Source organism: Opisthocomus hoazin, chromosome 6, assembly GCF_030867145.1.
Source record: "Opisthocomus hoazin isolate bOpiHoa1 chromosome 6, bOpiHoa1.hap1, whole genome shotgun sequence".
In the NCBI taxonomy this organism is placed as follows: Eukaryota; Metazoa; Chordata; class Aves; order Opisthocomiformes; family Opisthocomidae; genus Opisthocomus; species Opisthocomus hoazin.
The window spans coordinates 19,776,569-19,791,288 of NC_134419.1; the positions used below are offsets into that span (position 1 = coordinate 19,776,569).

Here is a 14,720-nt window from a genome sequence, read left to right on the forward strand (position 1 = left end):
AGGAGATCCCATTCTTCATTGCCTGAGCCCTATAGCAGGCTCAACACTTCCCAGGCCCCGAACCACCACTCCGCGGCTAACTGAACAGTTCGCAGAGTTCCCAGGAAGCTACACAACACTTAAGAGTAATTAAGGAAAAGCTACCATTCACTAAACCACTTCTGCTGCTACCTTGTGAGAACGCAGTTTCCGTGTACACACATACACCAAAAACACACAACTGCATACAAAATGAGCAAAGCAAGACAAGAGCCCCCACACTACTATTAACCCACCATCCATCTACTCCAACCACAACCCACTGCAGGAGAGGACGCACCTCAACTCCAGGCACTTACGCAGACAAGACTACAATGAAAGCAAAACAGTATTCCCAATTTAAAGGAGTCAAAAACTTACCACAGATGATGGTGATAGTTACAAATATGGAAGGCAAGGCTTTAATTTAGCATGCAGTCTACAAACTTAAGTGACATATATTCAAGAGCTTCAGAGAATATATCTAACAACTCAAAATTACACACTACTATAATATTTACTATTTGCCTTTTTTTTTTTAAAAGAAAACTATTTCAATTGGTCTTGGGGAAAAAAGTGAATTAAGGGTACATAATCAAGGCAAGTATAGGTTGATTGAGAACACAGCATTCATAAAGTCAGGATTTGTTTTCTTTCTTGTTGCTCTTCTCGGACTACTAGAAAAGATTTTTCTTTTAAACTATGCATTTGACACTTAAAATGATACCTAAAATAATAAATTCAACTATGTCTCTCCCTTAAACATTAGAAATTTATTTTTTGTACAAGCAAAAAAAACAAACCAGGAAGAGTAAGAAAAAGTAAATATAATACTAGGTATACATACCCCAACTTCATTGTTCTCCCCCTTCTAAATTGTGATATTAGAACCTTGAATTAGCAAAGTAAACAATCTTGTTTTCCAAAAGTCACCGACACAGGACATTTCTTCCATTTTTTTATTACTTCTCTATTTATTATCAATCCAACCCAGAGACCAAACTGACAGTCACCGTTCAGGCACGCCACTTCCCCTACTCCTTCTCTTCTTGTAGGCTTCAAAAGGCTTTTCCCCCATCTCTTCCTTTCCATTCACACCATTTCATCCATTCTGCTCGCCAACCACGTCCTGCTTACTTGATCAAAAGGAATCAAACAAGTCCACAGAAGACAAACATATGGAGAGCAATGGAGGAAAAAAAAAAAAAAAAAAAAAAAAGGAAAAACTCCAAGCCACCAAGCCGCAGCTCAGGAAGTCCCTAAGCCGCAGGCTGTGGGATGCTAGGAAGAGAATGATCTGGGGAGGAAGCAGGGCTGCTCTGCTGGAGCTTTCTTCTCCAAACATCTGCTCCTCCCAGAGGTGCTGCTGGGTGGACAGTCAGCAACAATCGCTGCAGCTGCTCTCATCTCCATTTATCAAATTCAGGCAATGCTGATTCACAACACTGAGCGCTTTCCTCCTGATCGCGCCCCTCTTTTTCACTGGCCGTCTCTATTTCCTTTCCTAATCCTTACTTGAAAAAGAATTCCTACCCATGTACTTCACAACAAGCCTTAAATCTTTATAAGTGTAAATACAGAGCTGTACAATCACGATCAAAGCAGAAACTGCACACTGAAAGAAGGGAAGAGAAATAAACAGGCACATTTATGCAAACATTTTTTAATACTGTCTACCAGAAAAACAAACAAGAGCCAATTACCTTCTCCTTCAGGCATGAAGTAAAGTGAATTTAAAAAAAAAAAAAATAGGAAAAGGAAAAAGTTTTGAATTTTTTGACAAATACTTTTGGAGATAAGTGAAACGTATTGAGTATTGTCAGTTCTCCTCTGCACGAATCTGCCTTCTTTCTACATCTTTTGTATGTCATCTCTGGAAGAAAAAAATGACCGGACGCTGAGATGAAGCGCTAGGTTTTGCAGCAGCCAGTGTTGATGCTAGCTCACGCTGGAAACTCAAAGCAGTACGCCAGGTTCACATTCGCTGCAAAGCTGCTCTGATGGGCATGGCTGAAAATTCACACGAATTCTGCGGAACTCCAGAAAAGCGGCGCTAGGAACTGCAGCTGGAAAACAGCAGCCAGGACGCTCACACCGGCTGCCTCCCCTCGCGACGGAACCCGGCTCCCGCTCGGGCCGCGAACCGCTCTCGGCGGCAGCGCTCGGGCACCGCCTCTCCCCCAGCCGCGCAGGACCCGCAGGGTCCCGGCTCCACGCTACTGCCACCAGACCGAGCGAGAAACCCGCTCTGCCGGCGGCCCCTGCAGCCCCCCGGCCCGGGCCCAGGGCCGCCCCCACACCCGGAGCCACGGGGCGCCCAACCGCCGCCGCGGGCTGCGGTGCGGAGGCGCTGGGGAGCGCCGGCCCCGCAGCCCCCCGCCCCGCGGCCTCCCGTCGCCCCCGCCCCGCGGCCCGCCGGAGCGGAACGGGCTTTCCCTGCCCGGCAGCGGCCCCGCTCCACTACCCACCGCGGCGGGAGGGCCCCGGGCCGCCGGCGCTGGGCGGGGGCGGCCGGCGGTGCCCGCGGGGTGGTGACGCCCCGCCGCTGCCCAGCGCGGCCGCGGCCCCACGGGACGGGACGGCGCGGCCGGGGTCTCCGCGCCCCGCCTAGGCCCGGCCGCGCACCGCCCCCGAGCCCTGGGCGGCGGGGGCGCGGGCCCGGCCGCGCCTCACCTTGGAAGCGTTGCCCGCGGCGGGGAGGTGCGAGCATCGGCGTCCCCCGCCGCCGCCGGCCTCCGCGGAGCTCCCCGCTCCCCCTCCCCGGCGGCTCGCCGCGCTCCGCCGGCCCCGGCAGCCGGGCCACGTCCCTGCCCGCGCAGGCGCACTCCGCGCGCAGCCGCCGCCGCCGCGAGGGGCAGCCCCGCGCCCCTGCGCGGGGAGACGGGGCGTGAGGCGGCTCGGGCTCGCCGGGCGGCGGGGACAGCCCCTGCCGGCGGGAAGGCCGCGGCTGCCGGGGGTCACCGGCGCGCCGGCAGGCCGGGCGGCAGCTGCCCGTGCCTGCGGGCAGGGGGGCGTGCGGCGCCCCGCCGTTCTGTCACCGCCGCTGCAGCCGCGAGGGGAGCCCCCGCAGCTCCCGCGGGCGCCCCCGGCCCCGGCGCCCACGGCAGCGGCGGGGCAGAGCAGCTGCCGCCGTCGCCTCGACAGAGCAGGGCTTGGGGCAGACGGAGCGTCGGGCGGGGACCGCCGGCAGGCTGCGGGCGGCCCACAGCACCGCGCTGTGCGGGAGCAGGCGGGAGGGCCCTGCCGCACCGGCGCCGGCCCGTCAGACGCGCTCCGGCCGGGCGCCGCCGCGGGCAGGCGAGCGGTCGGGAGGCGGCTGTCCGGAGCCGCTCCCCGCCTGGTAACGAGCCCGCTTGCCGCTCGCTTCTGCGACGGAGAACAGAGACTCCCAGGCAAAAAGACGCCACAGTTTTCATTTGCAAGGATTCTAACAACAGCTTAGTGAGAAACACAACCCAGCGCTGCCAGGACACACGCGCCACATACTGCCTCATAGCCAAGCGTGCAAAGAATATTTAAAAAGCAGTCAGCAGCAGGAGCAGGGTGTAGGCAGGCCTCCAGCACAGCTTTTCTCGCTTCGCTAAGGCTACCAGCTGCTGCAAGCGGCTGCGGAGAAAATTCGGCTGCCGCAAGCACGGCCGAGGCCAGCCCAGCCACAACCGGCGGCCTTGCCGCCGCGGGTGCTCCGCGGGCGAGCGGGAGAGGGTCCCTGCCTCCAGCAGCCGCCCCTTGCTCCGAGAGGCGTCCTCCAGGCACAGGGGACGGCTCTGCAAGCCCTGCATGATGCCCCGCTCCCCAGAGCGCAGCCAGGTAACCACGTACAATAGAACAGAGATAAAGAAACAGCATCAAAGAGATAACCGCAAATACACTTTTTTTTCCCGTCAATAAGTGTTATCAGTAAAAAGTATTTTACTAAAGCATGGAAAATCTTAGCTTTTACCTCAACAATTTCAGTGCCTCTATGAATAGCGGTCACCCTTTTAACAAACATTGTCACCAGAAGGGAAAGGCGACGTTTGCTCTGCATTTGTAAGTAATTCGGGGGTGGGGCGAATCGGCCCAGCTGGAGCCTCCCTGTTGCGCAGGGTGACAACGAGCAAGCCCGCCTGCGGAGCTGTGATGGGATAATGGGCCAGTGGTGGTGGTGGTGAGCTATTTTAGGAGCTGTGGAATTATTAGTAAAATTAAGGTTTACATCTGAAAATTAAGGTTTATATGGAAAACGTAGCATTGTTCACCCATTGAGGAAAAGCATGAAATCAAAAAGAGCTCTGAGGATGGGACACAGCTGCAGCAGGCGTACGAGGAATCCACTAACACAGCAACTCCCTGCAACACACCATAGGGGATGGAGCAGAGTGAAGATTCCACGGCCCTGCTCCGTGATGATAAAGCGGGAAGAGATGGTCCCCTAGAACTGATAAGCAGCTCCTCTGGTCCCCTGAGCCAGCAGGTTTTCGAGACCTTGCCAAAGTGCTATCCTTTCGTGAACTTTTCTTGTTTTAGTATCATTTTAATACCAAAATACACCTCCATCCCGAAGGCTACCCGCCTCTGAGGTACAACCCCTCCTCTCTGAGTCTGCGCCCTCGATTTTTTGTAAACTCTACCTTTAAACGTGAAGCAAGAGGATTTTACACCAATCACGATAAAAGGTATGTATGACTACAGTCACTCAAACTCCACCTTAAATGTAGAAGGGATATTAAAATAGCCAAATAGGGGATTTTCGGAGAAGATATCACCGTGAGCAAGTCAAGGGAAACTCCACCTCAAACTGCCTCTGACTACGGGGATCGGCTGACGGGCTGAGCCTTGCTTCTCCCCCCCTTGGGACACCTTGGGTGAGACTTAGACTGAGCGCTTTTCTCGGGAATCTTAGAAATCTCTCTGGAGAGTTACTCCCTAATGTTTATAGCCAGGCTGTATTATTTATAAACTTTTCACGCGTTTTATACTTAATAACATCATATTTGCATGTACTTTCTTGCAGCCAGCCACTATCACCAGCAATTCAAAAAACCTATCTATCTGTTGCACAAATAAAACTGCACTGTTTAAGTAGCCAGTTGTCACAGTTTCTCACTGAACGTGACCGAACCCTGGAGCGCAGCTGTGCCAGTTCATGAGCACGACTGGACTGGAGGTGCAGACCATTATTAGTGTATCCAGAATCGTGGTAGTTTAATATACATATTAAACGCCACTGGGCTGCTAGTGGTAAATTGGACATCACCCAGAATTTAAACCTAGCCGCACCTAGCCTCCCACTCCGGTGCGGAGAGTTAGAAAGCAAGGGGGTTTACTTTCTGCCAAATTACTCCATCCCTTATAACGCAACAGGAGCAAACAGTACAGGGGCGAACAAGAAATTTATTTTATTTTTTCTTGTTTAATAACAAGACTCATGGACTCCTGCTTATGATACCATTGACCGTGAGGTGTCCCTCGTCAATGTACTGCCCAGCAGTTGCCAGCGGACCCTTACTGGGGGGCATGCATCCATATGCTAGAGAGGAGCGAAGACAATGGGGTCCCCTGGAGTTACTTTTATTTAAAAATTGAAAAGCATGTAGAATTTTGAACATTGTAAAATTCAAACTTTGATAGTTCAACAATTTCTGAAGCTAGCAGCTACCTACCTGGTAGGAACCATGCTGGTACTTGCCTGATGTAGGAAACATTCATTATTCTTTTCATTCTCTTGTGGTTATTAATATCAAACTAATAAATTATTGAAGTATTGGTCTATGTGTAACAATTAGTGTGGGGTTTTCTTTTTTGTTTAGTAAAGCAAATGAGGATAACCACACAAATGCATCAGGAAGAAAGATGCTGGCTTTGTGCGCTTTTCTCTGACCATGTCAAGAAATCTGATGCCACTTGACCTGTTTGTCCCAGTATATGTGCACATGTGTATGCAAGTACCTGTTCTTGCTTTATTTCATCAAACACCGATTATCCCAAGCATCCTGGGTCCGGGCAGCCCCCAGTATCAATACAGGCTGGAGGGCAGAGGGATTGAGAGCAGCCCTGCCCAGAAGGCCTTGGGGGTACTGGTGGATGAGAAGGTGGACATGAGCCAACAATGTGCGCTTGCAGCCTAGAAGGCCAGCCACATCCTGGGCTGCATCACAAGCAGCGTGGCCAGCAGGTCGAGGGGGGGGATTCTGCCCCTCTGCTCCGCTCTGGTGAGACCCCACCTGGAGTCCTGCGTCCAGCTCTGGAGCCCTCAGCACAAGAAGGACATGGAGCTGTTGGAGTGGGTCCAGAGGAGGCCACAAATATGATCTGAGGGCTGGAGCACCTCTCCTATGAGGACAGGCTGAGAGAGCTGGGGCTGCTCAGCCTTGGGAAGAGAAGGCTGCGGGGGGACCTTATTGCGGCCTTTCAGTACCTGAAGGGGCCTATAGGAAAGGTGAGGAAAATATTTTCAGCAGGGCCTGTAGCAACAGAACAAGGGGGAGTGGCTTTAAATGAAAAGTGTGTAGATTTAGGCTGAACATAAGGAAGAAATTTTTTACAGTGAGGGTGTGGAGGCACTGGCACAGGTTGCCCAGGGAGGAGGTCGATGCCCCATCCCTGGAAACCTTCGAGGCCAGGCTGGACGGGGCTCTGAGCAGCCTGGTTGAGCTGAAGACGTCCCTGCTCACTGCAGGGGGGCTGGGCTAGATGGCCGCTAAAGGTCCCTTCCAACCCAAAGCATTCCATAATTCTATGATCTAGGATGAATTTTAGGAACAGCATCCGGCTGGGGTTTGGTTGGCGTAATGTTTTTATTATTTACTGTTCATTCGACTGTGAGAATTTTCCCTGGAAAGTGAAGGGAATTTAAATCTTCCAACATTTCCATAACTGATGATTTTTAAGACCAGCTCTATCGATTGTTCTGCCGCACGAGTCCCTCTGCTGCGGCGCGTCCCTGTCCCCGTTGCCTGGGTGGCTGGTGACGGGAGGCGTGGAGGCGGTGACACGCTACGCGCAGGCATTAGGTGGCAGCAGTGGCTTTTTTCTCCAGAATCTGTGTTTCTCCGACCCGCTCGAGAAGTGGCCCGCTGCCTGCGGCTCCGCAGGCAGGAGTGCGGGCCTCCCTCCCGGCCCCGCAGCCCCGGGCTGGGTCCGGACCGGGCGGAGCGGCCGCGGCGCGCCGTGCGGGCGCTCCCCCAGGCCGGCAGGGGGCAGCACGGCGGGCGCCGGGGGACAGGCAGGTCGGCGGCGCCCCGCCTCGCCGGCCAGGCCAGGAGCTGCGGCTGCGCGGTGGGCGCGGCCTTTTCCCCCCTGCTGCGGAGCGCAGTCGTTGTGCGGAGCGGGCCCCGGCCTAGGCCTAGACCGGACAGTACCTGGCACGATGGTCAGTACCGGCCCCCGCGGGACTCGCGCGGCGGGGGGAAGCTCTGCCCGCCGCGCAGCGCCCGCCGCGCGGCTCTGCCCGCCCGGATGGCGCCCGATTGGCCCGGGCCCGGGGCCGGCTGCGGCGGCTCCAGCGTGGCAATGGCCGCCACGAGCGCCGGGGCCGCGCCGCAGGGTGGCTTGCGGCGGCTCGGCGGGGCCCCCGCGGGGCCCGGCACGGTCCGGTCCGGCCCCGCCGCCCGCCCGCGCTGCCGCCCTGGGTTGTGGCATCAGGCTGCGCCGGGCCCGGACCCCGGCCGCAGGCGCGGGGCGGCTTGGAGGGAGCGGGAGGTGGGCGGCGGGGCCGGCTGCGGCAGAGCCCCCCGTGCCCCGCGGCAGCCGCTGCCCGGCCCGGACTCGGGTAGCGCGGCTGTGGGGCGGACCGGCCGCCTGCCTGCCGCGGGCTGGCGCCTCTGCGGCGTCGGGAGGTGCCGGGGAGCGCCTGCCCCGTCGCGGCACCGGCGAAGCGGGAGAGGCCGGCTCCGTGGCGGAGCTCCCCGGAGAAGCGCCGGGCTGCGGGCGGTGACGGGAGCCGGCCCCGGCCACCGCCTGGGCCCGGCCGGACAGCGCGGCCGGTAGCGGATCGAGCTCCCGGGGCGCTCCTGAAACGGTCTGGAGTTCGGGAACGGCGCGTTCCCTCCCTGGGGAAGGATGGCAGTTCTGGAGTTTGGGTGGGGTTTTGTTTTCCACTTAAAGATGCTTTTTTATCGAAATGTTAAGTAAATGTTACTGTGTTCCCGATTTCACCACGGTTTTATTCTTAGCAGGTTTAATTTGGTTAAGTGGTCTTGGCTTATGTGGTTGCATGTTAATAACGTCTAGTCATACTTCTTATTCAAGGGGTTTGTGAAAGTTGTCAAGAATAAGGCGTACTTCAAGAGATACCAAGTGAAATTCAGAAGAAGGAGAGGTATCGTTAAATTCTCTGTAACTTATAGTTAGATGTAATTGATTAATGTTCCTGCTTTTTTCACATGTTTTCCACACTATAACTGTTGTTTTTTAGAGGGAAAAACTGATTACTATGCTCGCAAACGTTTGGTAATACAAGATAAAAACAAGTACAACACCCCCAAGTATAGGATGATTGTGCGTGTTACCAACAGAGACATCATCTGCCAGGTAAGCTCTGCAGTGCTCGCTGCCTACTTACCAGCCTTCCCAGGGGGACGTGAACGGACAGGGAAGGGGGTGGAAGCAGCTGGGTTTTTTTAGGCTTGTTCTGAGCAGGTTTTATATTATAAAATGGTTTATTAGAACAATCTTTGAAGTTGATGCAACTTCAGTAATAAACTGTATTCGTGATACAAAATAGGTTTTACGAATGCCAGCATTGTTCAGCAAGGTTATTCATAATATGAGATTGTACTGTTTTAATCATGCTGAGATAAGCAGAAGATTTTTAGGGAGAGGGAAGATTTTTTTTTTCTCTATTTTTTTCCTGCTGCATTTGAAGTGCTTTGAAAAGAGGGCCTTTTTGCTTGACTGAAGACGAGGAAGTTGACTGCATGACCTGTCAGCCTGGTTTGACTATTGCACTGTGTCTAAGGGTGCCTTCTCTTCGGAGAGGTTTATTCCTGGGATGTTACGTGGGTCGTGTGAAGCAGATAGGCCTTGTGATGGCTTGCCTGTGAGATTAAAGGAGACGAGTAAATGAGAATGGTAGGCAGTTTTTCATGCGGATTAAGTGTGCAGTTGTGTGTTGCATCATACACAGTTCCTCACTGTGGTTCACTTTCTTGTTTAATTTTCAGAGTGTTTTGACTAATTTTGAAGTTAAAAACTCAGGCATGTTTGTTGTTATCATAAATACATGTTAAGCTAAAAAAAAAAAAGGAGAGTTTAACTCATTTCTTTCTTCATAGAGTAATGATCTGTTGAGAACAGTGAAGAGTGCTGTTTTTACAGCCAGTTCTGTCAAAACGATATGACCTTGACAAGGTTATTTTATCTTTGAAACTCAAAACAAAAATCAGCGGTGGCAGGCGCTTGCATCTGACTGATAGTGCCTTTCCAGTATGTAGGAATCCTGCAAAAAGGGGACAACTTTTGGATGTAGAAAGGAGGTGTGGGAGTCAAAAGGAGAAGGTTCTGTATGTGAAAGGAATGGTAGAGACATAGCTGATGGTACCGCTGTCTCGCAGGAGACCCCTGAGATTGTGGAAATCTCAGAGCCATTAATAAAATCATTCCATAAGGTTAGTAACAAAGTTACCACAAACTCTGTATCAGATGCTTTTGCATTTTTCTGAGGTGCGTTACACACTGTGTTCTGCATGAGAACTGCATGGAGAAAGTGGGACAGAACCCATCCACATCTGTAATGATTCTTTGAAGGTTGCTTTGGTAGGCAGTTCCCTGGCCGCTTGATAGATGTGGAGAGGTAAATAAAAGTTGTTGCTGACATATGCTTTTTCTGGCCTAATACACATTTGAATTCTTTGTGTCTGTACTTGAGGAGTTAATTATGCATTTAAAAAAAAAAAAGAGAAGAAAACCACAACCTGTTGAGCTTGCATGTAAAGGTTGGCAGTTTGCTGGACATTGCTATACAGAATTACTGTTGGCTTAAGTAGATGTCAAAGAAACAGTAAATTGAACCCCGAGTTACTGGGAGAACACTAACAGTTGTTTTGTTGTCAGATTGCCTATGCCAGAATCGAAGGCGACATGATTGTCTGTGCTGCTTATGCCCATGAGCTGCCAAAATATGGCGTGAAGGTTGGCCTGACCAATTACGCAGCAGCGTACTGTACAGGTCTGCTGTTGGCACGCAGGGTAGGTATCTGTCATGTTGTCTGGAAATTGCTGCTCTGTTTTTCTTGTTTTCTTACAAAAGGTAAAGCCCACTTTCTTAAGTGGCGTGTGAGTATAGATACCTGGCTCTGTGGGTTTCTCTAAATAGTAACATTTGCTCTTTACCATATAGATTTGATGGCCTCTTGTGACTGTCAAATCACAGTGAGAAGTATGACAGCATGCAGTTTCCACTCCAGCAGCCCACTGCTAAGTCTCAGCACTTAAGTTTGGTGGAGGGAGGGAGTCAGGATAAAAATGTAAGAAATGTACCTCTTAACAGTTTGAAAACATGTGAACAGCGTCCATCCATTTTCTGTACAAGCTCATGAATAAGTCTTAAGTTCACTGGTGTACCTGTTGGAACAAAAGGCTGAAACTTAAAAGACATGCTTACTGTGGTGGTTGTTAAAAGCTTTGTTATTAGTATGGGGTGCTTTTATAAAGAAATGTATTAAAACCGTGAAGGTTCTACTGCAAATTTGTGTTTTAAGGTGGTGGTGATTCTTCATTTTTGTCAGTAAATGGAAGGAATTTCAGAAGTGCTTTTTTTTTTTCCTTCCCGACAGCTTCTGAATAAATTTGGTCTTGATAAGATCTATGAAGGGCAAGTTGAAGTAACTGGTGATGAATACAACGTGGAAAGCGTGGATGGAAAGCCTGGCGCTTTCACATGCTACCTGGACGCGGGTCTTGCCAGAACTACCACTGGAAACAAAGTCTTTGGTGCTCTGAAGGGTGCAGTGGATGGTGGTCTGTCAATCCCTCATAGGTAATGTAGCCTGTGTGGAGGAATTCCTCTAGAATTAACCTGGGATGCTTCCGTATGTGACAGTCTACTTACATGGTCACTTTACGTGGAAATAATTTTGTTATGGCCTGGTAGTGATTATGTAGCCTAGGTTCTGAGGTGGGGTTGTTTTGGTGGGTTTGTTGGTTGTTTTTTAATCCACAAGTGCAATTCTGATAGTGCTGCCAGGAATCTTGCAACTATCAAGAGATGCTATTAAATTTAAGTGTTTAGCAAATTGTCTGTATGCATTAATTTCACTGTGAGAAGCTGTACGTACCAGGTACAGAACCACTGACGTTTGCTACAGTTGCCAATACAATAGTAGGTCTCAGCAGTCCACCTGCACTTAAAATTTCCACATGGAAGTTTTTAAGAATTCCTGTCATAGGCTATGAATGACTGAATTGAGTTTTTTGGCAGTGTTATCTAACACTGATACTACAGCCGACTCCTTTCTGCTAGCAGCAGCAGGGAAAAAAATCTGAGATCTGCTGTGTATTTTCCTACCCTCTCCCACGCTGTCCTGTTTATTCTTGAGTGACTGTCCAGTTTTTCTGACTTGGCTGCTACATGATGATTCTCCCAACGACTGAACACTCTGTAGTTGGTCCATGGTGTGTATATGATGTACTGCACTGTTTCAAGACGGGACTGATGGCAGCTGAGATGAACTTCAAACTTCTATTTCTTCATTTTCTGTATCTCTTCATTTTTAATTAGAGGGTCCTATCCTTCAGTTACCTGTAGGAGAATCTGATGTATCGGTCATTTCTTTGTGGAACCTAGCCTCTGAATGAGAGGATTTGGCAGTATGTCTTAATCTGACGGTAACTGCTGTTTCACAGTACCAAACGTTTCCCTGGTTATGACTCGGAAAGCAAAGAATTCAATGCAGAGGTTCACCGCAAGCATATCATGGGCCAAAATGTTGCAGATTATATGCGTTACCTGATGGAGGAGGATGAAGATGCTTACAAAAAACAGTTCTCCCAATACATAAAGAACAACGTAACACCTGATGGGGTAAGATTTATCTGTCTGGCTCTTTGTGCATTAATAGAGATGCTGATAAGTCTTGCGTACGGCCTTCTCTAGTAATGCAAATAAGCTTGGTATGTAAAATAGTGTGATTCATGCTGTATGTTATCCATGCAAAGAAAATACTTTTTCATTCATAAAGGGCTCTATAGTATATTGCAGATCTTTTGGAAGTGAGATCTCTTCTTGCTGTGAAGTTTAATGTTCTGTCTGTAAATCTAAGCTTACAGGCTGTCATTCTAAGCTAGGCCACTCTTTTTTTTTTTTTTTCTCCTGATACGGAAATTAACTTGAAGTTCCTATACATGCTACTCACTCATTCCTAATCCTGCACCACAGCCTGTCATTTCTGCACCTGTGGTGGTTGCAACTGTGAGGATGTGCTCTAGGTCAAATCTGGTTTATGATTTGTGTGACCCCATAGGTAGTTCTAGGTCCCAGGTAAATATAGAACAGCCCAAGCTAGCGTCTCATGTATTTACACTCGCTGTAGTTTCATCTTATTTTAGTACTACTTCAAATTTTTGAGTATTTTGCACAAAATGCCAGAAGATACATAAGATTACCAAGTTGCTTCTTTCACTTGTTTCAAGTGTTGAACTCCTTTCAGATGGCTTGTCTTGCTGCTTGTAATGTTCTTGCTTGGTTTCCCAAATTAGTAGCTCTGAAGCTTGAAACAAATGTTCTCGTGTCCCTTTTTTAGGCGATGGAAAACTTAACTTCATTCTTTATCCCTTTATTGCTATGGGGTTTTTGTGTGTGGTGTTTTTTTTTTTTTGTAAACTTAATGGCTAATTTTTTGTAACTTGGTCTTTACTGAAAAATAAGTAACATATTATAAATGCCATATTCATCTATTTTACTAAACAATCAATACTTTTAGTTTGTATTGCAACAAAGAGGGTCCAGGACTTATATCAGTAGCTAAACAGTTACTCTTTGTACATCTGGAAAATTTTGCACAGCTGGGGTCTAGCGGTCTTCATTAACCACCAGCAAAGGTATTCTTAAAATTGGTGCCACTATGGAGCCACAGTTGTTTGTGGGACCGAGCAGCAGACAAATGGGGATCCTTTGGTACCTTCTGCTGTTGGTCTGTGTAACTGGACAGATGACTTCCGTTTTCCTGTCTTAACATGTTAGAAGAATGCTCGCTCAAGTACGGTGACCTGCTATAGGAGCTGTCAGAATTTGCTGTTTGGGTGTAGCCCCTGCTACTGTATTTCTGTTACTGCACCCTTGGGGATGATGCAGGGACCGTCACGGTTCTTGCAAGACCTGTTAAGCTGTAGCTGTTCTCACAACTTTTTCTACTCTTTCCCTCTTACAAAGCAGCTTTGTAATGTGTACTGCAGTAGGGTCTGAAAAGTGGTAAGATTACACATCTGATGGCAAGAGTTTGTGTGTAGTAGTTCTGGTTTGATAAGTAAGCGTGAAGTATTTTATTCTAGGCAGAAGTAGAATAACTTTCTAGACTGCTGTTAAAATGTAGGGAAGCTATGGCACTGAAAGTAGGCTTAAGTTGTGGGTTTTAATATTTACATTGTATTACAGTGATAGTAGGAATTTTAGTATGCTATGGCAGTGATCTTCTGTAGGAAGAAAGTGTTTTATAAGCAACCACACAAAATTTTAAGCTGTATTGTGATGAAACCTGTTTCTAGTGCATGCTTGGGTAAGGGTTAGATTTTTGATATAATCCTACGACTGGATCACTATGGAGAATTTAACTTTTTTTTTTTTTTTTTAAGATGGAAGAGATGTATAAAAAAGCCCATGCTGCTATACGGGATAATCCAGTCCATGAAAAGAAACCCAAGAGAGAAGTCAAGAAAAAGAGGTAAAACTCTCATTCTCTTTAACATGAATGTGACTTCTCTGCTGAAGATACATTAAAAAAATAATGTGATTCATACTGCAGTTGTGTCAAAACACACATGTTTTAGATCAGATTAAGATGCAAGCATTTCTGTATAACTTTGTCGGGAGTTAACGTTAGCAGTAGGAATTTTAAAATTTAAGAGCTTTCAACTATATAACGAAAAAGTTAGAAGTGGACCATGCTTGTGGCCTGAATAGATGGAACGCTTTTGTGTATCTTCAGGTCTTAGTCTTTTTTGTGGGAAAGCTCCTTCTCTTCAGGAGGGCAGGCTGACTAATTTGTCAGTACTGAACTATTTTGATTTTTCAGGGGTCTGGGAGAAAAGAAATAAAGGCATGGCTATTGCATTGGGCTTGGTACTGTCTCTACTCTGGTCGCAAAAGAGTAATAAGCTTACCTCCTGAGGAATTAAACTGCTGCACTCTAACCAAGCCTTTTTCTGGTGCCCTAACTACAGCCTTGAATCATTGGAAGGAAATAAAGCATGTTACAGAAGTGGGAATATGTTCTAGCATAGCACCCTTAATCACAGTTCTGGTGCACTGCAGCTTTCTTGACCACCTTTTTGCTTATTTCTGCCTTGGATATATCATACATTGTGCTTACATTGCAGGTGGAACTGTCCCAAGATGTCCCTCGCCCAGAAGAAAGATCGTGTTGCTCAGAAGAAGGCTAGCTTTCTCAGGGCCCAGGAGCGCGCAGCTGATAGTTAAGACAACTTCCACAATTTTCTATGAAGCTTTGGAAAAAGTGGCAATAAATTTATTGAGTAAGCAACTGTGTAAGACTGGCTTATTAATA

The 14,720-nt window shown here is 48.9% G+C and overlaps 2 protein-coding genes and 1 non-coding gene across 8 annotated transcripts in view; 2 read left to right on the plus strand and 1 right to left on the minus strand.

Moving 5' to 3' along the window:
• Nucleotides 1-2,810, minus strand: part of EVI5 (ecotropic viral integration site 5) — an 84,433-nt gene extending 81,623 nt beyond the window's left edge. For 2 of the 6 annotated variants that reach the window (XM_075424920.1, XM_075424917.1), the window contains exon 1: nt 2,692-2,810. The gene's annotated coding sequence lies outside the window, so the exon portion shown is untranslated. Of the gene's footprint in view, nt 1-1,721; nt 2,172-2,691 lie in introns of those variants that run through there. The other 4 variants (XM_075424914.1, XM_075424912.1, XM_075424915.1 and 1 more) reach the window with 3 other exon arrangements.
• Nucleotides 2,811-7,245: 4,435 nt separating this feature from the next.
• On the plus strand, nt 7,246-14,696 carry RPL5 (ribosomal protein L5). Its single transcript, XM_075424925.1, has 8 exons — nt 7,246-7,372; nt 8,251-8,320; nt 8,417-8,532; nt 10,054-10,188; nt 10,776-10,978; nt 11,845-12,022; nt 13,789-13,877; nt 14,533-14,696. The coding sequence occupies exons 1-8, from the start codon at nt 7,370-7,372 to the stop codon at nt 14,630-14,632; spliced, it is 894 nt and encodes a 297-aa protein (XP_075281040.1). The 5' UTR covers nt 7,246-7,369; the 3' UTR covers nt 14,633-14,696.
• LOC142361813 (small nucleolar RNA SNORD21) lies at nt 11,565-11,661 on the plus strand. The gene has a single exon (XR_012764431.1). It is a non-coding gene; the product is annotated as a small nucleolar RNA SNORD21 (small nucleolar RNA).
• Nucleotides 14,697-14,720: the final 24 nt, after the last annotated feature.